The 26,258-nt window shown below is 46.9% G+C and overlaps 1 protein-coding gene across 1 annotated transcript in view; it reads left to right on the plus strand.

Moving 5' to 3' along the window:
* LOC138291151 (vomeronasal type-2 receptor 26-like) overlaps positions 1-26,258 on the plus strand; it is a 198,949-nt gene that overhangs the window by 96,907 nt on the left and 75,784 nt on the right. Inside the window, exon 4 of the mRNA XM_069230301.1 lies at positions 14,305-14,541. Within this exon, the coding sequence (XP_069086402.1) occupies positions 14,305-14,541 (237 nt within the window). The remainder of the gene's footprint in view (positions 1-14,304; positions 14,542-26,258) is intronic.

The raw sequence follows: 26,258 nt of genomic DNA on the forward strand, positions 1-26,258 counted from the left end.
TATTTACCTGATTTTGGTTTGTGTGTATGTATTTTGTGTATATTACTTACCTCCTAAGGGAGTATATCCTCTGAGATACTTTTGGCATATTGTCACTAAAATAAAGTACCTTTATTTTTAGTAACCCTGGGTTTTCTTAAGATATAGTGCTAAGTGATATAAGTGGTATAGTAGGAGCTTTGCATGTCTCCTAGTTCAGCCTAAGCTGCTTTGCTATAGCTACCTCTATCAGCCTAAACTGCTAGAACACCGCTAATCTACTAATAAGTGATAACTGGACCTGGCACAAGGTGTAAGTACTACAAGGTACCCACTATAAGCCAGGCCAGCCTCCTACAGACAGTTGGTATCTCCCTCAGGTGCATGGTCACTACCGCATTTGTTAGCACCGGGTAGGCATTGGTGTTATTGTCATTATTAACCTGAGTTGCTGTGATGCTCTCTAACAATTTCACTTTTGCAACCTCTGTATGGCATATTGCAATTTGTCTGTCAGTTTAGCATCATCCCAGGGCCGCAATTCACTGTCTGGTAAGCGTGGTTGGGATGTGTCCGAAGTATAGGGCTGTGGTAGAGAGGATGTGCCTTTGAAATGCTGTACATAACTGAGATGTACGTCGGGATACCTGTCCATTAGATCAGCACGTGCTAATGTTAGAATTTCCTCCCTATGTGGTCTGTCATAGTTCTCGTTTAGATCCTTTAGCACCAACCTTTTGTAAACCAGATTTGTAAGTAAGGTGCAACACTTGGTGCTATCAGCCCTGAGAATCATCTTTTTCTGAGTCACAGGGGAGCTGCATGGTGTACTACGAGGGGTAGACTTCTTAGAGGGAAGTTGTGAGATACTATGGGCCGGATGTATGAAACTTTTTTGCATTCGCAAACGGTGCGAATCGCAAAATTCGGCTGTTTGCGAATGCAAAAACGTGGTCTGCAATGCATGAAAGGCATTCGCAGACCAAAAATAGGAAATCGCAAAAATTGCAATTTTTTTTGTTGTGACCTGTTTTTGTGAGTCGCATTTTGCGATTCGGTATTTCAAGTAGGAAATTGCGAGGCACAAAATGCGATTCGCAAAATCCAAGTCGCAATTCGATGCATCAAAAAATCGCAAATTTCGATTTTTCGCAATATGGCATTTTGCACATGCAAAATACCACTAAGTGAAACCAGGTGCAACCTATATAAAGAGGCCCAGAATGCCTCAGACTCTTTTTCACAATGGCTGCACTCTACGTAATGGCGAGGAAGATGAGGGTCTTGGCAGGTTTGAGGAGAGGGAGGAGGAGACAGGAGCTCATTTTCAGAGTGCGCATTACACTTTTTGACCAGACAGAGTAGGAAATATTTGAGATGTATAGGTTGAACTCAGCCATTATACTTGATCTGATAGCTGAGCTACAACCCATACTGAGGCGCAGAACACATAGGACTCATAGCATCCCCACCCATGTGCAGGTATTATGTTCCCTCCACCTACTTGCCTCAGAGAGCTATCAATGGGTCATAGCAACAGCTGGATGGGTCTCACAGAGTACCCTCTCTAGATTTTTCAATGCATTTATTAACGCCATGCTGAGCAGAATACACCAGTACATCAGATTCCCCCACACCCCACAGGAAAACAGCAGACAAAAATAGATTTTTACCAGATAGCACAGTTCCCCCATGTCCTAGGTGCCATAGATGGGACACATGTTGCAATCTGTCCACCATCAGCCACAGAGTATGTGTACCGCAACCGTAAATACCAACATTCAATGAATATACAGGTGATATGCAATGCCTCTTATATCATAACTGATCTCGTGGCCAGGTACTCAGGGAGCACCCATGATTCATACATCTTTCGCCACAGAGGCATTCACACAAGACTGCTAGCTGCAGAGTTTGGTGAAGGATATCTACTAGGTATTGTCCCTCTGTACACTGGCGCATTGATGGCGTGCCGATGTCAGATGGCTCAGTTACTCAATATACCCTCTGTCCCTTCCAGGAGACAGTGCCAACGCAGTGCGCACCTTCATGATGACGCCCTACCTCAATCCTGCCACACCAGCAGAACGGAGATACAATGCAGCACACAGGGCGACCCGCAACGTGGTGGAGCGCACCTTTGGCCTGCTGAAGAGTCGCTTCCGGTGCCTCCACAAAAGTGGAGGGGCACTACAGTACAGCCCAGAGACAACATGTAGAATAGTGGCTACTTGTGCAATCTTGCACAGTATAGCTACCACCAGGGGCATACCTGTGGAAATATCGGAGCCAGACTCAGATGAGGATGATGATCCCATACCACCCCTACAGCCAGCAGACAGGACCAGTGCAGCAGAGGGAAGGCAAAGGCGTGCTGACATCACACACAACCATTTCAGATGTAAGTATGAAAACACAAATCCACTGACAAATGTACCTGTAGTGAGTAAATTTATTACCTTAATGTTGGGTAATGTTAGTCCAACGAATACCAACAAAAGTGATTGTTAAAAAAAACAATAGCAGTTCACAGTAAAGCACTATTCCTTTATAGTGTACTCATTCCAGACACACATACAGTCCCCTGTGGCCACTACAGTCACTTCTTTCGGCCACCCACGCCACTCGAGTGCCCAGTTGCCTCACTGGCACCTCGATTGTCTGCTTCTGTGGCAGTGCTGTGCCTGGCACTGCGCCATCTGGTGTCCATTGCGGGCACAGCTAGGCTGCTGAGGCTGGATGTGTCCTCCGTGTCCCCCAGTCCAAGCTCGCTAGGTGTGACTGACCTGTTTCCCATTATATTGTCAATCACGTTGGTGATTTGTACTAGTCCATGAGCCACATCCCTGCTGCTGTGTGCTGCCTCAACCTGTGCAGCCACTGCACAACGTGAAATTAGGGAGGTGGAATTAGCCAGCCTAGTCACAGAGCGACAAAATCCCCCAAACATGCTCATGAAGCGTTGCTCCTGCCTGCGGTGGCTCACCCTGTCATGGCACAGCTCCTGACATAGTTCCCTCACAGCAGTAGTGAACTCCCTTGTGTCCTGTGATGCCTGGACCTGCTCCCTCATGCAGGTGTTCAATGTTGGCATTCAGGCACTCCAGCTGGCGATGCAGGCCCCCATGTTAGCATTATGTTGCTGCATCTGCCTTTGTAATGCCGTGATCTTTTTATTTTGCAGCAGCTGCTGCTGCAACATAGCTGATTCCAGGCCACCAAATAAGGAGGTTCCCTCACCTGCCTCATAAGCCTGTGCACCTGCATATGTAGGCATCCTGCGGGGTGCTGTGGTCTGCTGCAAACGGGGCTCCTGCATCTGGGTGCATCTGCCAGTTGGGGATGGTGTTTGTGGGCCTTCCTGCTGCTCATCAGAGTCCTGACTCAGTTCTGGCAGTGGCAGTGCCCTAGGCCTGCTTCGGAGTGGTGCAATGTTCTGAGACCCACTCGTATTGGAGTCTGAAGCAGGATGGGTCTCTGTCTCCTCTACACTGGCACATGCTGTGGCTGCTGGACCTGGCCCACCTGCAACGACAATATGCAGCATGTTAGTTATGTTTGTTACAATTAAGGTCACACAATGGTAATAAAGGTGCAGGTACTTCTCTTCACTGTGTTGTGGGTACTGTATTCTTCTGTGTGTCGCTCTGCCTCTCGCATTGTATGTGCTACTTTCAGCTCTGGGTTGTGGACTACCACTCCCACAAGGCATTGTTGTGCTGCTTCTAAGATGTGAAATGGACTACTTCTCACAATGTTTTACATTACTTGCTAATTCCTAAGGGGCTTTTGTGCATACACATATGGGGTTACAATTCAATATTGCACTTACCTTTGCTGGTACTTGGTGTGCCGGAGGTGTCAATCTCAGTGACCCCACTGACTGCTTCCGGGAGGAGTGTGGACTCCACTAGGTCCTCTATGGGGGTGGAGGGTGTCTCTGTGGGTGGTCCGCCTCCTGTGTTCCTGGCCTCCTGCAGTCGTCTTGCCACCCTCTCCTTGGCACGGGACCGCAAGTCGTACCACCTCTTCCTGATTTCTTCTACCGAGCGCTGTGCCACTCCAACAGCACAGATCTTTGTCTGTATTTCTGCCCAGAGTCTCAGTTTTTCACCCTCAGGCACCTGGAGTGAGCTTTTGCCAAACAACCGGACATGGCTCCTGACCACCTCCTCTGTCAGCACCTCCAGCTCTTGCTCGCTAAATTTCAGCTTGCGTTTTCTTTCTCCCTTCTCCTTTCCCTGGGCAGAGGTGTCCATGTTTGTTCAGCTGTGCTGCCTTCTCCAGAGACTTGCTCAGTGTGGCTGGGCTGACTCTCTCTGAGTGCTGGTTTGGGTGTGGCACCTGAAACTGCCTGAGATGACTCACTTCCTGCTTGTGATGTCATCAGGCTCCTCCGGGTGTGCTTTCTCGCAATTTCTCGCAATTTGCGATTTTCAATTACCGAATAGCAATTTGCGAAAATGCAAATTGCGATTCGGTAATTGGGCCTCGCAAACCACAAATAGCGATTTTTAAGAAATCGCTAATTCCGAATCTCAATTATGATACATGGCCTATTGCGAATCGGAAATAGCGATTTCTTAAAAATCGCTATTTGCGCTTCGCAAGGCCATTTCTTCATATATCTGGCCCTATCTCTTTTATTCCCTGACGTGGTTGTTGTGTCCTGTAGAGCCTGAGTCAACCTGTCTATGTTGTGTTGGGTGTAATGTGCATAAATGCATATATCCCATATCAGTTGTTACATCCCCTTGACCTCCATAGTATGATCCCCAGACTCATCTTGGAAACTCTGTTTCCAGTGAGTATTGACCAGAAGGGGCATTTTATCCCCTTCTCCTCATGGGCCAGATGTACGAAGCTTTTTGCATGGCGCAAACAGCGAAATTCACTGTTTGCGCCGTGCAAAAAGCACATTGCGATGCTCATTCCCATTTTGCGAGTCAGTAACCTGGTTACAGACTCGCAAAATGGGAATGCGACTCGAAAATAGGAAGGGGCGTTTCCCTTTCTATTTGCGATTCGCATCGCAATGTAGAATTGCTTTGTGACTGCGAACGCGGTCGCAAAGCAATTTGCAGTTAGCACCCATTTCAAATGGGTGCTAACCCATTCGCAAAAGGGAAGGGGTCCCCATGGGACCCCTTCCCCTTTGTGAATGGCCCTGAAAAAATGAAACACAAAAGTTTCATTTTTTCGTTTGTGTTGCAACTCGTTTTCCTTTAAGGAAAACGGGCTGCAATACAAAAAATAAAAATGCTTTATTGAAAAGCAGTCACAGACATGGTGGTCTGCTGTCTCCAGCAGGCCACCATCCCTGTGAGTGCTGCGAATCGGAAGGGGGTCGCAAATTGCGACCCACCTCATTAATATTAATGATGTGGGTCTTTGCGACCCCCTTGCGATTCGCAGATGGTGTCAGGGACACCATCCTGCATCCGGGTTTGCGACTTGCAAATTGCGAGTCGCTCGGACTCGCAATTTGCAAGTCGCAAACTCAGAATTTCTTACATCTGGCCCCATATTCATTTTGTAACCGGGCACTAATGTAGCTAAGTTTCCCTGCGAAGTGAGCTACTTCCACTTTTGTTTTTTTCAGCGATGGTATGTCTAACACAGTGTCAAGTGCTGCTCTCTGTGCTTCCTCCTTTACCAGACGTCACGCCAGTTCACTGCAGTCTGCCTTCTGAGCTGAGGATAGCTGAGAAGGTTGAATCCCTGATGCAGAGTCATTGGGAGTGTGCTTCTTAGTGGGGGCAGCAGCTTGAGATGTATTTCCCACTCTCCCCATAAGTATGACTTCAATCAATGGGTCTTCTTCCTCCGTCCCTGCTGTACCTTGTTCCTGTGATTGTACACCCATCGCAGAAAGAGATGAAATGGTCCCAACTATGTCTAGCATGTTCTCTACAACTCTCCAAATTCTCTTTCCCTTTTTTCTCCATCCAGAATCCCTTTTTAAGTTACGACAGTTCCTTATACACTTTTTCTTTCACATCACTAGTCGCACGCAAGTCACGCAACACAGCATGCCACATCCAGGAGGCTTCCCATCCCAGAGGCCTAATTTCCCTCCCTTTAAGGATCAGAATATGCTGCAAATAGGACAATTTTGTCATGTCATAGGTACTAGTCAGTGGGAATTGAAAGTCTGGTCTTTTGGCCGTTAACGTGTACCACTTAATAAGGTAGAGCAGCGTTCTGTAGCCTTGTCTAATTGCGACCTGGAGCAGGAGAATCTCTAGGGGGTTCAGGCTGACTGGTATCCAAATCCATTTTGCTAAACGGGTTGCCCATGGTGGGAGAAATGACTTTCCCTAGTTGCACGACACAGACAATTCAGCTGTACTTAGAGTGGTAAACAAGAGAGTGTTGACAGGCTATCCCTATAGCTCATTCCCTGTGGAACATTTGGGCGCAAACAGGGGATACTTCAAGCAGTCAAGCCCTCAGCAACCAACAATCTTGTCAGTAAAAGCAAAGGAACTATCTCAATCTGGCGACATTGCACTTGGTACCAGTTCACAGTAAGCATCCCCTAGTTGGAAGTGGGTAGAGGCCAAAGGTGCTGTTTTACTGACGTCCTTATTCGGCCAGAAAGGAGGATGACAGAAAATAAGGGAAAGAGAACAAGAATTTCCACTCCCTTGCATTCCTTCCCATAGGAAAGGTGCAGCTGAATGGAATCAACAGCCAGCGGCATGCAGGTGAGGCAACAGGTACAGGAACTTTGCATGCACTTACATTCATACACATACAATATAAGAAGCAGGTAACTATCCCTCAGCTATACCAGTGTGCCTTACCCTTTGCACTGGGTGTTCCTACCAGCCCAATGAGTTAAATAGGAGCCATAGTATGAGCAAGGTGATGAGACACATGATGGCAGTAAGGAAAAATATTGCATCTGCTCCTGGACTGTCGTCGGGCAACATTGGTAGTCTTTATGTGTGTCAAGGTAATAAAAAGGAAAACTCTGTCCTAGTAAGGATAGCAGACTGGTACCGTCTGTTTCTCCACAATGTCAATATACCTCTAAAGTTGAAATAGTGTCCTTACCAGAATCATGCAAACATCCAATCCACAGGCATGTGGTGTCAACAGTCATCCAATGTCACACAGAATCCAATGTTACACACAATCCAAAGTTACACACAGTCCAATGTTTCACACAATCCACCGGTGTTGTTCAAAGAAACATGGAATCTATATACAGCAAACAATAGTCAAAGGATCATAAAATCTACACTGTAACAAAGAGTAATCAAAATCTCCACCTGTCACCCCACCCCTTGTTCCCAGGGTCCATGTAGGTACCGCAGGAACAAACCAGGCGTCTGGAAAACAGGAGCAGAAAAGAATTAGCCTGAGATGGCAGCTGGCAAACCAGCAGAGCACCACCTGCCTGCTGAACTGGGATGGACCACCTTCTGGCCAGACCTCACCCCCCATCCCAAATGGCTGGGAATACGACTGTCCCAGCCCCTCCAACTGTTACCAGGGACAACCCCTCCAGTTGTCTATAAAAATATGCACCTCAGCCCCACTAGCTGGGGACAAGACTGTTACATCCCCTCTGGCATTGACTCGGGACAACCCCTCCAGTTGTCCATAAAAACACAGCCTCACCGGCTACAAATATCATCAAAGAGTACCACCCACTCACAACACAAAAACAAAAGAAAAACAATTGTTATCCCGGAAAGAAAGGGGAAAGGAAATGATAGATGAAGAGGGAGAGCAGCAGTACATTAACACAAAATCCGCCTATTGGAGGAGGGCCATCAGCGCAAAATCAGGAGCAGCCACCTGAACAGGGGGGACGAGACAGGCATGCCAATGAAGGGAGGAAAGAAAAAGAGCCAGAAAAAGGCACCAGTCAGAGGGAGGGAAACAGTAAAAATCAGAACAAAAACAGAATCTATGAAACCCACAGTCTCAACTCCCCCTCCCCTCGGAGGCAGACACAAAAGAAAGCGGGATGTGACTAAGAAGTGCCATATGCTCACCACAGCACTGGTTCCCCTTCCAGGGAGGGCCACACAGAGCACAGCGGAGAAGGACCATGGGTGCAGGGCTGCCCGAAACACCCGGGAGCCAGACAGGGGAGCACTGTCAATTCGGGCACTGTATTGGTCACCAGTGTTTTCAAAGCGTTTTAGATTCAGGAACAACATCCAAAAACCAAACAGCCCAGTAAGAGTAAAGAAATATATTTTATTTACCTGCACAGAGATACTAGTTTGAGAAGCTAAATCCAGGCAGTCCAAATTAAGGAAGTCATCCAAGATCTTTTATTTCTGCAAACCACAAGGCTTGTTCATGCATCTCATTAATTCTCTATCTTAACACTTGATCATTTCTCTAACATTGTAGAAGGTGTTACCGTTAATCTTTCCTAACTCAGTACATAAGGTCAAGTAAAATATAGTAAAGGAATTTACAAAACATGGTCTATGTGTCTCATATTGTAAGGTGGAATCTTCTACCCGGCATGGGCAGCATGTACACAGGATAGTACGTTTCTTAATATATATTGCTCCAGCTAGGATGCCATGATATTTCATAAGGGCTGGCCTGATAGCAAGCCTTGCACCACAATGCTTTCTGAGCAAGAAGAGAAGAACAGTAAACGCAGTTCACCTAGATCATGAGCTGTTCAATAAACAGGCCTTGTTATCATTGAGTATCACAGGGCATAGTAGGCCCAAGATGGATTCCAGATAAAATGCAATTCAAAACTGTTCACACACAATGGCTGACTGTTAGAGTAGGGCCTAACGCATGTCTGATCCTCTTGTAATTGAATTGTTATTGTAAGGTCCTGGCATTAGTTTGAGTGAGTGTCACTCTAAGGGTCTTGAGATGAGTAATGCTGCCATCTATATTATTCAGACTCTCTGATGAGTTTTGGGGCATTGATCAAAATATAGTTTTGTAAGTATTGTAATGCATTTTATTTCATATATTTCTTATGTGTTACTATTGTGTATGATTTTGAATTTTGTATTAATTTGTAGTAGCAATTTATAGTGTTTTTGTGGTTTGCCGAGCTTGTGGGGGTATTGGTTGGGAAGTTAATTAAGTAAAAAAGAATTAACAATATTGTTACGTTTTAATTAATATTTTTTTTAATTATGCCATTTATGGAATACTGATTGATTTTGCTTCTATATTAGTTGCAGGATGCTAGATGTGTTGGGGTACAGGGTGGGAAGTTAATTAAGTAATGATTAATTAATTATGAGTTGTAAATTAATAATGTATTTGAATTATAAACATGTAAATTGTGGAATGCTTATTTAATTATATTTTATTTTAGTTGATGGATGCTATGTTTAGAGAGGTCCGAGGCTGGAAGTTAATTGAGTAATAATTAATTAACAATTGATTCTTATTTAATAATTTAGGGCCAGATGTCTGACCATTTCATTTTGCGAGTCTCCATTAGTGATTTTTTGCGACTCGCAATTAGAGACTCGCAAAATGAAAAGTACTAATGTGTCTCAGACACATTTAGCGATTTCCAATGGGGTTGCAAATTACCTACCTCATCCATATTCGTGAGGTAGTTCGCAATTTGCGACCCCCATTAGAATGGCCGGACTCGCAGGGATGGTGGCCTGCTGGGGACAACAAACCACCATGTCTGTGACTGCTTATAAAGCAGTTTTTTTTAAATGCAGCCCGTTTTCCTTAAAAGAAAACGGGATGCATTTCAAACTAAAAAAAACAAGTTTTCTTTTAATTTTTTTCAGAGGAGGCAGTGGTCTGTGGGAACACTACCTGCTCCGAAAAATTATTTTGCTTCCATTCAAAAAGGGGTCCCATAGGGGCCCATTCCCATTTGAGAATGGGTTACATTCAGCTTGAAGTTGGTGGTACCTGGGATTGTTTTGCTACCGCATTCAAGGTCGCAAAACAATCTTACACACCATATTTAGAAGGGATGTCATTGACACACTCTTCCAAAAGGCAACTCGCAAACCTATTTTTTGATTTGGTAAATAGATTACCGGATTGCAAAATAGCATTGGTACATACCAAAATGCTATTTTCATGATGCAAGCGATCAGATTCTGCGAATCAGGCCAGTTGCGATATGAAAATAGCTATGTACATCTGGACCTTAATTTATTTTAAATACATAAGTTATGAATATTTTTTTCAGTTATACTTAGGTGAGGGCTGTTAGGTTTGTAGGGGTCCAGGGTGGGAAGTCAATTAATCAATAATTGAATGACAATGATTTATTAATTGATAATTGTCTTTAGTTTTCTACAATTATTTTATATATATATATATATATATATATATATATATATATATATATATATATGTGTATATATATATATATAAATATATATTCACACAAAAAAACAAGGGGTACAGGGACGTTATAGTTAGGTTCACATTTTACTCGCACAAAATCCATAGAAATTCAGCTGTTAGAGTTATTTCAAGTAAATATAACTCATGCCCTCGCCCTGCACAGTTATCCCAACAATAGTTTTACTGCAGATGTTACAGTGATATTATCAATTATGTCATAGATTATCTCATGAGTGATGTAATATCTGGGGTAATTAGCATTGGAAGGTATGACGTTCTATGGTTTTGTGCATGTAAAATATGAACCTAACTATAACATCCTTGTTACCTTTCGTTTTTTAGTGACTTTCTAAGTTTAAAAAAAAAATCTATTTCCTAACTATAACTTGTAACCTTAACGTTAAGTAAGATGCACTATGCAATGCATGGTGGGGGGTGAGTTGGATGCAGAGCATGGCCTGGCACTGTGTTGTCCACCTCAAAATTGCAGCTTCTGCCCCTCCTCCCCCTTGCCATTCATTGTCCAAGTCCATGCCCCTGCTCCCTCATTGCAGTCCAGTTTGGCTGTTGTTCTGCCACTGCCCTTCAACACCTGCCTTGAACAGTTAACTTGCTGCACCATCCACCTTTTGCTTACCCTCTGTTGTCCGAGTCCATGCACCAGCCCTCTCCCTCCTGCCCTGCATGGTCCGATGGGCTGCTACTGCACTCCATTTAGCTTGATATCCCTGCTCCCTCCTCCTGCCCTCCGTTGCCTATTTCTATGTCCTATTTTAGCCTTCCTGCTTAGCCTCTTTGCTTAGCTTCCTGCCCCTACTCTCCTTCCTCTGCCCTCCAAAGTCTGTGTGCATACCCCTGCTCCCTTCTTTTTGGCCACCATGTTCCATGGACCTTCCACTGACCCTCCTATATACTGATAGTGTTCTGTTGCGCTGCCACTGCCACTGCCCCTCCCACCTGACTAGCATGGTCAGATGTCTGCTAACTGTACCTGCCACCTCCACCCGCCTATCCAAGTTTCATGCCCCTATCCCCTCCCTCCTGTTCTCCATGGCCCATTTTGCTGCCACTCCCTTCTGCCCTCCATGCTCTGTTGTGTAGCGCTGGGATGGCTATGGGTAGCTATGCACTCTACAAAGGCAGTATGATGATGATGATGTTGTGCTGGACCCGCTCTTCCTCGCTACCCTGAGAAGTCTGTTGTGAAGCCTCTTCCCCTACCCTCTCTTGTCTGTTTCCATCTCCTACCATTCCCTTTGTTGGAGTAAAAATTTTAGTAATGCTTTTAGTGCACCAGACATCAGCATTTGTTATCCTAAAGTGTGATGCTTTAACAACGATTGCAGTTATTAAATTAAATGCTATTCATATCCTGATGAGTTATTATTTATATTGAATTCATATATTTGCATATTATGTGTGTTTTCTTAATGGCAATATTAATGCATTAGATTTCTTGTGTTAGCATCACTAGACCTGAAGCTTTCATATTGCAGCCATTTAAAATGTTAAATAATTTCTTTTTTTCTAACATTAATTTTTACACTAGGTTGTTTCACATGATTAGTAAAGAGCCCTATTGTATTATGCGTTGTCCTTGGATGATTCAACATCGGAACATGATTGCTCAATGGAAAGTAGTACTATTGTTTTAAATACTTGTTCTAATGAGAAAGGGGAAAATCGTCTTGTGCCATGAGAAGGAACGTGGATTGCAACAAGTGATGTACAAATTGTTAAACTACTGGAGTCACACCGAAAGTAGAGATTAATTCACACCAAGCCTGAGAGCGTTTCCTAATGTTTCAAATTTGATTTCTTCATAACCCTGATTGGCCATTGCCGCTAATGTGCACTCATCAAACTGACCAAACAAACTGTTTTGAGTATTCCCAATTAGGGAAGCACTTACTAAGTTTGAGGCAATCCCTTTTAGAATCTTGTTCAGTTAACTTGTTCCCTTGGATGTTCCGTTTTTCCATGTGCAGCCTGTGTTCTGCATTTTCCCACAGATTGTGCTTCTAACGGACTTTGCTGATGATCTACATGATTTGCTGACAAAACTGCGTTGAATGCTGAACCTAGGAAATGTGTATTTCATGTAAATGTTATTTCCCCCTAACAAGCTTTCTGAGTCGAAGTTAGCATGCTGACACCTATCTTTTATTTTTTCATAGCTAGCTTAACTGAGTCCGAGTTAGATGCTTTTCAAATGATTTTTGTCTTTCCTGTTTGACGTTTGCCCACATGTATAGGCCCACACATCCTCGTCCTGATTTGGTTAGTGGTAGGGAGAACATATGTCCCAATCCCTGAATTCTGAATCTGTGCATTTGATTTGACTAATGTCTTTAAAGACTGAAGTGAAACATGTTTCTTGTCCACAAATGATTACTTTATTAAAATGCCTTATTCTCCATGAATGTCTAATAGTGTTGATGCTGAGTAGATTAAACTTGTTTCATAGATATGGTCAGCCATTTATCTATACAATTTGATTCTGCGCACTATTTATGTGACTTTGGCATTTCAAATTTGGTGTTTAGAATTAGATTGGTTCTGCATGGTTACCACACTCTTCACTGGGATAAACAATCCCATCGACCTCAGGAAAGGAAGTAAGCACTTTTTGAATCCTGAAAAGGATGAGGAAAAATGCGTTAACACCTTCTGTCCTCCATGGCCCTTTGAGCATGCCCTTACCCTCTCCCTCTTGCCCACCATGGCTGTCGTGCTGCCACTAACCCTCCCGCTTGCTATGCTTGGTCATCTGTGCCTCCAGAGCCTGTTCCACCTTCCCTGTGTGGTTAGCTTGCTACCCCTGATCCCCTCCCATATTCCATCTGTTGCCTGTGTGTGTGCCATTATACTGTTGCCCTCCATGCTGTGTTGTGCTCCCAGTGCCCATCCCACCTGCCCTCAATGGTCAACTTCCTGATCATGCTGTCCCTCCTTGCCCTGCCCTCTGTTTTCCATGTGCAGAACCCCTATCCCCTCCCTCCTGCCTTGTCTGGTCCGTTGTCATGCCCTTGCACCTTCCCTCAATGTCTTTTATTCTGCAACTGCCCCTCCTGGCTATCTGGTATGGCCAGCTTGCTGCCCTTGCCTCTTTTCCCTCTGCTCCGTGGTATCCATGTGCATGGCCCTGTCCCCTCCCTATTGCTTTCCACTGTCCGTTGTGCTGCACTGCTGTTCTACTTGCCCTGTGTGGTGTATTGTGCTGCTGCAACCCCTAACACCTGCCCTATCAGGCAAGTTTGGTGCCTCTGCCCATCTCCCTCCTGCCCTCTGTTATCCGAGTCCGTGCCCCTACCCCATTCCTCCTGCCCTCTGTGATCCAATGTACCATATTTGCCAACATTTTGAACTTGTAAGAGGGATATTTTGAAAAAAACCTGGGGAATTGATTTTCCCCATTGACTTAAATTTAAAAGGAGGAGATTTTAGGCAGAGACAGATAAAATAAAGTCCTTTTGGGTTTAATATCATCAAGATTCTTATGCCTAAATCAGGTCTGTTGGAATGAATGGTTTTACTGCCACTGCCTCTTCCTTCTACCCTCCATGGTCTCTTATACTGCCTCAGCTTCTCTTGCATTTCCTGCATGGTTGGTTTGTTCCCCCTTTCCCCCTTTCCCCTGCCCTCCATGGTCCGTTGTGGTGCCACTGCCCCTCCCGCCTGCCCAGCGTGCTGAACTTGTTGCCTCTGCACCCTTCTCCCTGCCCTCAATTATCCGAGCCGGTTCACTTGACCTTTGTCTCCCCACAGTATTATAATGAACAACTAGATTGCTAACATTCTATATTTGTTACAAAAGTGTGGCACTCCTGACATTGTCTTGATGTAATCACAACTGTAATACCTAAACCAATTCCTTTAACCATTTTAACATGATGTGGAAGCACTGTTTGGCGCATTGGATGGCTGGAGCAGATATGACCTACAAGTATATTTGTGCATCTACCGATCTTGTATTTTGTACTGTTTTAGTTGAACAAGTTCCTCCAGAACGTACATTTTAAGACCCATGTTGGTGATGAGATCACTTTTGATGACAACCGTGACCTGCCGGCAAATTTTGATATTTTGAACTGTGTTTATTTTAACAATGGAACAGTCTTAGCCAATCGGATTGGATACTTTAATCACTCCGCTCCTGCGGGTCATCAACTTCTCATCAACGATGACTCCATTGTGTGGCATTCGGAGAGCCCCAAGCCAAGTAAGGTTAGTGTAATATCAGTCAGAGCACCGTCTTGTGAGATTTGTACTGTTTTTCGTAACAGCCGGCGGGTAAATAGTGAATTTTCCCATCTATTTACTTTGTTGCTGCTCAATAAGAGAAATTATTTTCTATGTGGCCAGCAGCCGTGCAAACAACAGAAAAACTTCACTAATTAAACCGGCCGCTGACTAAATGATAGAGTTTCTGCAGTTTGGTTGACAGCCATGGAAATAGCAGAAAAACTGCACTACTTACTTACAGGGCCACTGGCTCAATTCCAGAGGAATTGTACTATTTGGCCAGCAGTCAAGCAAACAACAAAACTTCTATCTTCAACCAGCTGCTAGCAAAATAGCAGACATGTACAATTAGGCCAGAAGCCATGCAAATTGCAAGTTAACCCAAATATTCATGAAGCCGCCGGTTAAATAACAGAAAATGTATTTTATTTGACCAGTAGCCTGGCAAGTACCAAAGAAAATTCAATATGTACCTGACGCCTGGCTAAATAGCTGAGATTATGTACTGTTCTGACAGTGACCATGCAAATAACTTAAAAAGAAATGTCATTATTTAGATGGTGGGTGGCTCAATAGTAGGCAGTATATACAACTTGGCCATATCCATGCAAGTAGCACAGAAACTTCTCTATTTACATGGCTGCTATCTACACAGCTTACATTTTGTTTTACTATGCCTTATGGAGATTTCACCAGGTAGAACTGCAAACAAGGACTGAACACAATTGGCATCCATCTCTTTATGAAAGGTAGGATCCTGATGTATTATTATGTCATTAGCAAAAAGTGGTTGCAAATAACATACATACTTTTTGTGAACAGAATAGCATTTTGCAAACCAACATTTGTACTGGTTGGATGGTTCACAAACATTCTGAATCGCAGGGTTTGCAGAATGGCCTACCTAATTATTATTCATTAGACTGGTGACAATTTGCGACCCCCTATGATTGGCTGTAATCACAGAGATGGTGGCCTGCAAGGGACAGCAAACCATCATTATTATTTCATTCCAAAATAGATTTTTTTTTATCAAAGCAGCCCTTGTTCCAATAAGTAACCTGGTTTAAAAACAAAAAAAAGTTTCCAGTTTACAAAATGTCTTCCTCCTGAGGCTGCCAACATGATTTCCAAAATACAAGGGCCCATATTTATACTTTTTTAGCGCCGCATTTGCGCCGTTTTTTTACGAAAAAACGGCGCAAACTTACAAAATACAATTGTATTTTGCAAGTTTGCGCCGTTTTTGCGTCAAAAAAAGACGCAAATGCGGTGCTAAAAAAGTATAAATATGGCCAAAGGTATTCTAAGAGGACTTCTTCCCCTTTGCAAATTAGTTTCCATTCCAACACAGGGGTTGTTAGCTTATCTCTAATGGTTTGCGACAGGAATTACAGCCACAGCTATCAATAAATTCCTTTCTGGATTGGAAAGGGGATGGAGGAAGTCTCTTTCACGAACCCCTCTATTTGCAATTCTGAAACAATTGCAAAAGTCATTTCACTAGTCAAAAGAATTTTCCAACTCACAAAAAGGAGTTTTTTACTTTTGTGGTCACATACCCTGTGATTTTGCAAAATCAGGCTCTTAGTGCAAAAAATTGGCTTAGAGGCACACCTACACCTTTATGTTTACCTGCAGAGGTGCCTAAAGATAAAGATGATTAAAACCTTTTCAAGTCTAGTTAAAGCTGTTTGCTCTTCTAAAGCTATGCACTTGCTTTTCTGACAACGACATAGGGGTGTACCATCGCCAGAGATAGGACTACCAAAAGGCTCCATGTTATCAGAACATCTTTTTTCTGCAGCAAATTAGTGTTTTCTGGAATTATTAATTCTTGTTCATTTCAATTGACCAAATCAAACTAAAACACCTGAAAATAATATTTGAAAAGCAAAATCCAGAGCTAGAAAATGTTGCATCCCCGTGTCATAGAGCCATATAGTACTTAGAGTGATTTTATCAAAACAGAAACAATTGCATACGGCCTCTTATGAAGTGGGCAATAGAGTATAATTGAGAGGCTTTATTCCAGTCTCATGACAGAAGGAAGAAAATCTATGAGCCAGATTAGAGTTTCGAGAACAGAGATAACCTTATTACGATGGCAGAGGACAAAATCTTCGCCATCCTGAGGGACCTCTACAAGACAGTTATAGAGTTGGCCGCTAGCCCTGTGGGCAACTCTCTACATAGACAAGAATGGCTAGCACAGCAATTCCTGTCTATCCATGAAATGTTTGAAGGACAGTACCATAACACATGAAGGCCTGCCAGTAAACTTTTCAAATTTTTTTGTTCTTCAAATAAAAACTCCCAGGGCGGGAGTTTGGTTCTGAAAACTGGGAACACTGGGAAATTTCTCCTAGGGTGACAGAATAATTAGTTTTTCCTGTCCGTTATAGCCAGGTTTTACTCTAAATATGGGAGAGAGTATGGGACTGATTTAGGGAAAGTGGCGCTGCACCCAATGCAGGGCCACTCTCCTTGTGCCCCTTAGCGCCCCCCCTAACACCACCATGTGTGCGCCATATCCAAGATATGGCGTACAATGGTGGTAGTCAGGGAACTAGCATTAAAAAATGTACACTAGTTCAGAGCTTTACAGGATTAGTGTCAAAAATGTAAATTTGGCACATCAATTTTGGCCTTTTTGGGCCACATTAGCGTAAAAAGAAATGACGCTAATGTGGCACCATGAGGCGCAAGGGGCTCTTAAATCTACCCCTACAAGTCCTTCCTTCAATTGTCCCTACTCTGTCGGGCCATCAGAGAAAGTATTCCATTGAGAAGACATAAGCAAAGGAAAGGGACTATAATTAATTGAACTGAATGTCATTGGTATATGAATGACTGTGCCAGAAAATTGAAGAAGTACATATAGGCATCTAAGATAAAGAAGAGAATAAACTCCAAGAGATCTTTATTCATTGACTTTATTATAAATGTAAGAAATAAGGCACTGAATGCTATGTTATGTTTATTTGTAAAGTGCACTGTTACCCGCAAGGGTAATCTGACAAGACATTTTGTTACCTCAATTCTTGTGACCTACAGATCAATGATTTCACAGTTCCACCTTAATGCCCATATTCCAGACAGGGTTGTGGATTATCTATTGAGGTTCTAGAACTGATTTGGATCTGACACTGTGTATCTACCTTCCAACACATCATGCAAAATGCAACCCATTGGTCCATGCGCTTCGGCTTTCATCACTTTAGGAGTCTTACCACTATGCAGGGGGTCACACATAATCTCCCCTTTGGGTCATCTGAGATGCTCTATCTGGAGTCTCCATTAACCCTTCTGCTGCTCATTATAGCCTTCTTGTGATCTTTAGGTCCCCTTTGTTTGTTGACTTAGCACTTTGGCCCCTTTGTTAGCTATTAACCTTTTTCCTGACATCAGCCATGTGAGTTTCTAAAACCCTTTCTGCAATCCTTCCAGTCATTTTCATCTATCCACCTTTAAAGTCCTTTACCAAGTTTCAGTCCCTGTGCCCTCAGGTTCACCCTCAAACTACTGTGCAATTACCAGACTGTGTCTTCTATCATACAGAGGTCAGAGGGTTATAGTCCTGACTTTTTATTCACTTTGCGTGCTCTGATTTTTCAGCAAATACTTACCAGTTCGATCCATGGGCTGAAGATATGGGGGATTTCTCTGGACTGGCAGCATAAGAAACATTAATATCAACCATTTACAAAAAGGATATCCTAATACATGTAGCCTTGACTCACATAGGTGTCCTTTTGCTCCCAGTCGTCTTACTTGTCTTCCAGGTCCTTTTATTTAGGCATTGGATCTCCTCCTAAACCTGTTACAGGTCCTCCTTTTCGGGGATGTTTTGATCCTCCTGATCCTCATCCTGGCCACAGTCTAACTAGTTCTGGTTGTCCTGGTTTTCCCGATCCTCGCCAGCCTGGCCCTAATGACCAGTTTCTAGTCCTCCTGCTCCACTTGGAACTTCAGGTCCTGGTCCCCTTGGTTCTGACCTCTCTGGTCATCCTAGTCCTGCTCCTGCTTATTCTGACCTTGTAGTCAACTTAATCCTTCCCCATCTAGTTCCTGGTCCACATGGTCCATGTGCTCTTGACCGGACTATGGGGGTCATTACAACATTGGCGGTAAAAGCCGCTTACCGCAGTGCAGAAGACCGCCAACACACCGCCGCGGAATTCTGCCACAGCTATTACGACCCACATCCCGAAATCTGACAAAATTCAGACACCCACACAAGTCCGCCACACCAAAGGTCAGTCATAAACTGGCGAAAACAAAACCTCCACCGTCACACCAACAGAAATACGCCCATGCCATCACGATCCACGAATCCACGCGGCGGTCTTTCAACCGCGGTATTCCATTGGCGGTACACACCGCCGCGCTCAAAATACACACACTCTTACAAAACACAGCCACATTGGACAATTCAAAATACACACCTGATACACATACACACAACACTCCCACGCACCCAATACAATATAAAACACACATCCACATCACCCACAAACCCCTACGACCAAAAATTCAGAAAGAAGGCCAGAGAGAGACACCACCATCCACAAACTAGCAGCAACAGGCACACAACACCATCACCCACACTACTTCCACGCACAAAACATCACACACCACTACATATCACCACACTTATCACCACATACATCACCCCACACATCACCTACATCATCCCATGGCACGTCAAAGACACCCCAGGTTCTCTGAGGAGGAGCTCAGGGTCATGGTGGAGGAAATCGTACGGGTAGAGCCACAGCTATTTGGATCACAGGTGCAGCACACCTCCATAGCTAGGAAGATGGAGCTATGGTGAAGAATTGTCGACAGGGTCAACGCAGTGGGACAGCACCCAAGAAATCGGAACGACATCAGGAAGAGGTGGAACAACCTACGGGGGAAGGTGCGTTCCGTGGTCTCAAGACACAACATCGCGGTACAGCGGACTGGCGGCGGACACCCACCTCCTCCCCCACAACTAACAACATGGGAGGAGCAGGTCTTGACTATTCTGCATCCTGAGGGCCTCGCAGGAGTCGGTGGAGGAATGGACTCTGGTAAGTCAAATCTTAACTATCATATCCCCCACCCTACCTGCATGCTATCACAGACCCCCACCCTCACCCCCTCTCCTATCACTCCAACTCCTCACAAATGTACTGATAACACAAACCACCCATCCCAACGCCAAGCCCTGCATGACACAACAAAGCATGGACACCCATCACTAAATCATGCCCACTGCACATACCCATAACACCCCCCTCAACCATCATCACACAAGCCCCCACACAGGAATGCTAGCACGCTCACCCACCCATTGCCCACCATGACACACACAGATGCAATAATCATGCTTTTATACCCCTGCAGGACCACTACCCAACGTCACCAGACAGGAGGGTCCAGACATCTCCACCCCACCCACAGAAGAGGCCCACAGTGATGACAGCAGCTCTGTCCAACTGGATCCAGATGACCAGCCCGGACCATTGTGGGCCTTGGGACAGTCGGTTCCCTAAACCCAGTCACAGGCCACCACAGACCTTCCACCCTCTGGTAACACCAGCACAGCACCCACCCAGCGGGCCCATACCTCCGTCCCCAGGACACGTCAATCAGCAGTGTGTCCATCACTACAGGGAACCCAGGATAACCCACCACCCCAACAACAACAGGGACCTGGGGGCAGTGGTAGTGGGCACACGGTCCAGGAGACGGAGGCACAGGAACACAGGGGATCTGGGAGGGCTGCTGTGCGACATGGGGCGGACAGGCCTAGGGAACCCACTCTCCACGAGGCCCTCTCCTCCATCATGGGAGCATACCACCACTCCCAGGAGACGATGGCAACGGTACTGGCCAAGTTTCAGGAGATCCAGCGGCTGGAGGAGGAACAGTATTTGGGGTTCAGGGAGGAACTCAGAACCATCAGCTCCGCCCTGGGCACCATCGTAGGGGTGCTGAAGGAGATACTTAACACCAGGAGGGACACTGTGGCACTGCAAGGGGCCCCTGACACTAGCATGGACAATGAACTGCCCACCACCTCCGCCGGCGGTAGTGGACAGGACGCCCCGCCACAGGACCACCACACCAGCACCCCACCCCCTGCAGATGGAGAACCACCCTGCAAACGGTCCCTGAGATCCAGGAACAAGACAGAGCACGATGCCAAGACCCCCCCCAAGAAAAGAGGCCACCCTGATTGTCATCCTACTGTCCCACTTTGTAACCCTGTCCATATTGGAACTGCCCCAGCTCCACTTCCTATGCCCATATGGGTAATGCACCTGTGAGACTAATAGACTGGACTCTGCCATGGACATTCCTCCACCATCACCCCTCACCATTTTACAAACCCCCTCCAATATTGAGCACTTCAATAAACACCCTTGAACCACAAAACAATCTGGAGTCAGTCTGTGATTTCGAAAATGTGTATTAGCAATGACAGTGACTAAATGCGTTTTCAAATGTAATGTCAACATACCTATGTCACACATCTCAAGTCCATGAGGAACCTAAGCAGATGACACACGTTGTAAACCACACCTGTGAAACCGCAAGGGAAATGTACAACTCAGTTACCATATACTGGGTGAAATCGACAGACAGGATAGAGGTTGAAGTGTGAAAATACTTGTAGTAGGCAGGAATGTGTTCTCACCTGTGTGTCACTGGAAATATTGCTGGATAACTGAGTCCCTGTTGTCAATGTCTTCTTCCTCTGCTTCCTACTCATCACTGTCCACAGGCTCCACAGCTGCCACAACACCGTCATCTGGACCATCCTCCTGCAGAAAAGGCACCTGTCGTCGCAAAGCCAAATTGTGAAGCATAGAGCAGGCCACGATGATCTGGCACACCTTCCTTGGTGAGTAGAATAGGGAACCACCTGTCATATGGAGGCACCTGAACCTGGCCTTCAGGAGGCCAAAGGTCCTCTCTATAATCCTCCTAGTTCGCCCATGTGCCTCATTGTAGCGTTCCTCTGCCCTTGTCCTGGGATTCCTCACTGGGGTCAGTAGCCATGACAGGTTGGGGTAACCAGAGTCACCTGCAAATGGCGAGGGACATCTGTTAGACACACACTAACTTTTAGGGACATTCCCCAACCCCAGACACCTAGTCACACTGTATTGGGTCCATGTCCTCACCTAATAGCCAGACACAGTGCCTCTGGAGTTGCCCCATCACATAAGGGATGCTGCTATTCCTCAAAATGTAAGCGTCATGCACTGAGCCAGGAAACTTGGCATTCACATGGGAGATGTACTGGTCTGCCAAACACACAGGAGGCTGAAGGTGCGTTCGATCACCCTCCTAGTCCGCCCATGGGCCTCATTGTAGCGTTCCTCTGCCCTGGTACTGGGATTCCTCACTGGGGTCAGTAGCCATGACAGGTTGGACCAGAGCCCTCTAATAGCCACACCCGGTGCCTCTGGAGTTGAACCATCACATAAGGGATGCTGCTATTCCACAGGATGTAGGCGTCATGCACGGAGCCTGGGAACATAGCATTTACCTGGGAGATGTACTGGTCTGCCAAACATACCATCTGTACATTCTTTGAATGATAACTCTTCCGGTTCCTGTACACCTGTTCACTCCTGTGGGGGGGGACCCGAGCTACATGGGTCCCATCAATGGCACCTATGATGATGGGGATATGTCCAAGGGCATAGAAGTCACCTTTAACTGTAGGCAAATCCTCCACCTGAGGGAAAACGATGTAGCTCCGCATGTGTTTCAGCAGGGCAGACAACACTCTGGACAACACATTGGAAAACATAGGCTGGGACATCCCTGATGCCATGGCCACTGTTGTTTGAAATGACCCACTTGCAAGGAAATGGAGCACTGATAGCACCTGCACTTGAGGGGGGATCCCTGTGGGATGGCGGATTGCTGACATCAGGTCTGGCTCCAACTGGGCACACAGTTCCTGGATTGTGGCAGGTCAAACCTGTAGGTGATGATCAAATGTCTTTCCTCCATTGTCGACAGGTCCACCAGCGGTCGGTACACCGGAGGATTCCGCCATCTCCTCACATGTCCCAGCGGACGGTGTCTAGGAATGACAACAGCGACCACAGAGTCAAACAACTCAGAGGTATGTACCCACAGCCTACACAGAACACCATTCATACACAAAATCTGGCCTGTATTTGTGTTGCGCGACAAGGCCTAGGTCTGTGTGACGCAGTTGGTAATGAGGCCAAGTGGGCCCCTGAAATGGCGGCTGCCTGACCTCTAAAGTGGGACAATGGGATGTGAGGTAACTGCGTTGGTGTTGTACACCGTCGCAGTAGGCGGTCAAAGACCGTGGCGCAATGCTGCATTGGTTAACATTGGACCCTATGGAATTGCATCTGTAGAGCCCAACAGCGCGACGTAGTGCAGGGGGCTGCTGTGTCTGTATTGCCGCCAACTGTAGCGGTAAGCCATGCACTCAACCTGTCTTTCTTCTGTCGTCGTCCCCCTTTTTGTGGTCTCCCTGTTCTTGTGTGCATCAGCATCATCAGGCGGAGGTACAGTGGCACCGGAGCATGAGGGAGCTGCATCCCAAATGGCCATGGAGGGCCACACCACGGACTCGGAATACACCAGTGGGACGGAGGGCGATGGGAGCTTCACGGCGGGGACAGGATCAGCAACCAGCAACACGGACTCGTCCTCCGATGGGATTTCCCTTGTGGTGGTGGCAAAATCTGTGCCCCCCACTTCTACAGGTACAGCCGCCACCCCCCATACCAGCACGTCCTCCCAGCAGCCCCTCAGCCTTCGCACCGTGCCCACTCACCCAGGAGGGTGGGCATCACCTTCGCCCCAGGCACCTCAGCCCCTGCCCCTGTCACCTCTGCTGCCCTCAGTGAGGAGGCCGTTGACCTCCTCAGGTCCCTCACTGTTGGGCAGTCTACCATTTTGAATGCCATCCAGAGTGTAGAAAGGGAATTGCAACACACAAATGCATTCCTGGAGGGCATTCATTCTGGTCAGGCTGCCCTTCATCTAACCCTGCAAACTCTGGCCTCAGCACTGATGGCAGCCATTGTCCCTGTGTCTAGCCTCCACCCTCCAACTTCCTCCACCCAGACCCAATCCCCTGTACCCCAGCCTATCCCAGGCACACCATCAGACCAGCCTGCACACACCTCAACACACAAGGGAAGCTCAGGCAAACATAAGCACCACACATCCCACAGGCACTCACGCAAGCATCACACACATACAGACACACCAACATCCACTTGCTCCACTGTGTCCCCCTCCTTGTCGTCTCCCTCCTCCCTCCCAGTCTCGTCTACACTCTCACCTGCATGCACTACCACTACAGCCACTATGTCCCGCACCAGCACACCCACCACCACACCCCGCTCACGTGCAGTCACCACCCCCACTCCCATTTACACGTCCCCTGTGTCCTCTCCCAGTGTGTCTGTGACGCCCCCTCCGAAGATACACAAACGCAGGCACACACCCACCCAACAGCCATCCACCTCACGACAGCCTCCAGCGCATGCACCTTCACCCAAAGTCACCAAACGTACACCTCCTACAACCACTACCTCTTCCTCCACTCCCAAACCCCCTCCAGCTACCCGTCCCAGTGTTTCTAAGAAACGTTTCCTGGCCAACCTTGACCTCTTTCCCACCCCCCCTCCAACTCATAGGTCCCGTACTAGCACCTCAGCCAAACAATCGCTGGGACCAGTGGTGCCTGTTACAGGTATGTGGAGTGCACCGGCCACCAGGCCAGCCAGTGTGGCACGGAGCCACAGCACAGCCAGTCCCCCCCCTGTGAAGCACCAGAAATTGGACAGTGCCCGGCGGGAGAGGGGGAAGACTCCAGCCAGCAAAGCCGCTCACAAGGGTCCTGGGGGTAGTGTCGACTCAGCTGTGACTCCTCCTAAGGTGGGGAAGGGGCAGAAGAAATCTCCAAAGTCTGGGAGGAGCAGCACAGCAGAGAAGACCGCCATCATCCCCGCTGCCCAGGAGGCCACCGCCAGCCCATTCGTCACTGGCCAGGAGGCCACCGCCGGAGTCACTGCCCAGGAGGCCAGCCCAAACGTCACTGGCCAGGAGGCCACCGCCAGAGTCACTGCCCAGGAGGCCAGCCTAATCGTCACTGGCCAGGAGGCCACCGCCAGAGTCACTGCCCAGGAGGCCAGCCCAATCGTCACTGGCCAGGAGAGCCCCGCAAGCCACAGCCCAGCCGACCCATGAAGGACCGCCAGCCACAGGCCTGCTGGGCAATGAAGGACCGCCTTGGCAAGCACCGCTGAACAGGACAGGGACCGCTGAACAAGGCAAAGGCCACCATGGCAAGCACCACTGAACAGGGCAAGCACTGCTGAACAGGGCAAAGACCGCCATGGAATGCACCGCTGAACAGGGCAAGCACCGCTGAACAGGTCAGAAACTGCCAACTCAAGCACCGCTGAACAGGGCAAAGACCGCCATGGAATGCACCGCTGAACAGGGCAAGCACCGCTGAACAGGTCAGAAACTTCCAACTCAAGCACCGCTGAACAGGGCAAAGACCGCCATGGAATGCACCGCTGAACAGGGCAAGCACCGCTGAACAGGTCAGAAACTGCCAACTCAAGCACCGCTGAACAGGGCAAAGACCGCCATGGAATGCACCACTGAACAGGGCAAGCACCGCTGAACAGGTCAGAAACTGCCAACTCAAGCACCGCCGAACAGGGCAAAGACCGCCAAGGCGAGCACCGCTAGCCCATTAGCGGCAGGGGTAGTGACGCAACTGGGACCGTCACGGGTGAGTGCTGCACTCTCGGCACCAGTCCCCCTCCAGAACCAGTGGAGACATGCATCCACTCCGTCTGTCCTGCACAGGATGAAGCACTCTGGGCACCAGTCCCCCTCCAGAACCAGTGGAGACATGCATCCACTCCTCTCCACTCCGTCTGTCCTGCACAGGATGAAGCACTCTGGGCACCAGTCCCCCTCCAGAAATAGTGGAGACATGCATCCACTCCGTCTGTCCTGCACAGGATGAAGCACTCTGGGCACCAGTCCCCATCCAGAACCAGTGGAGACCATTATCCACTTGAGAGACTGTGGCTTTGCACTCCCCAGGATGGTACAGTGGGCAAACCACCCACTGTAGAGAATTGAGAGACTGTGGCTTTGCACTCCCCAGGATGGTAAAGTGGGCAACCCACCCACTGTAGAGACTTGAGAAACTGTGGCTTTGCACTCTCCAGGATACATCAATGGGCATGGAGCCCCCTCGTGGATCTGGCGTGGTGCACTCATCCGGCTGAGGCGCCCCCCCTTTCCTTCCCCCTGAGGTGCCTCTTATATTTCTATCTTATGCCCCTGCAGTGTTCTCTCCGTTTTGATCAGGTATCTAGTGTGGGCCTCGCCCATGCATTTTGGGCCCAGTGGTCCACGGACAATGAATGGTGCATTGCCTGCACTAGTAATCGTGGTGTATATTTTGTTTAATGTGTATATATATACATGTATATATTTGGTTACTGTATTTTGATATATTACAATGGTTCAACTCATTTCCTTTTGTCCTTGCATTCTTCTGGGGGGGTTGGGGGTTGTTACTGTAATGTTTGGATATGCATTGGTGTGTGTGTTGTAGTGGGGGTTGTGATGTTGGTTGTGTGTGTCTTTGTGCTTTTCCCTTCCCCTCC

This window comes from Pleurodeles waltl, chromosome 1_1, assembly GCF_031143425.1.
Source record: "Pleurodeles waltl isolate 20211129_DDA chromosome 1_1, aPleWal1.hap1.20221129, whole genome shotgun sequence".
NCBI lineage: Eukaryota > Metazoa > Chordata > Amphibia > Caudata > Salamandridae > Pleurodeles > Pleurodeles waltl.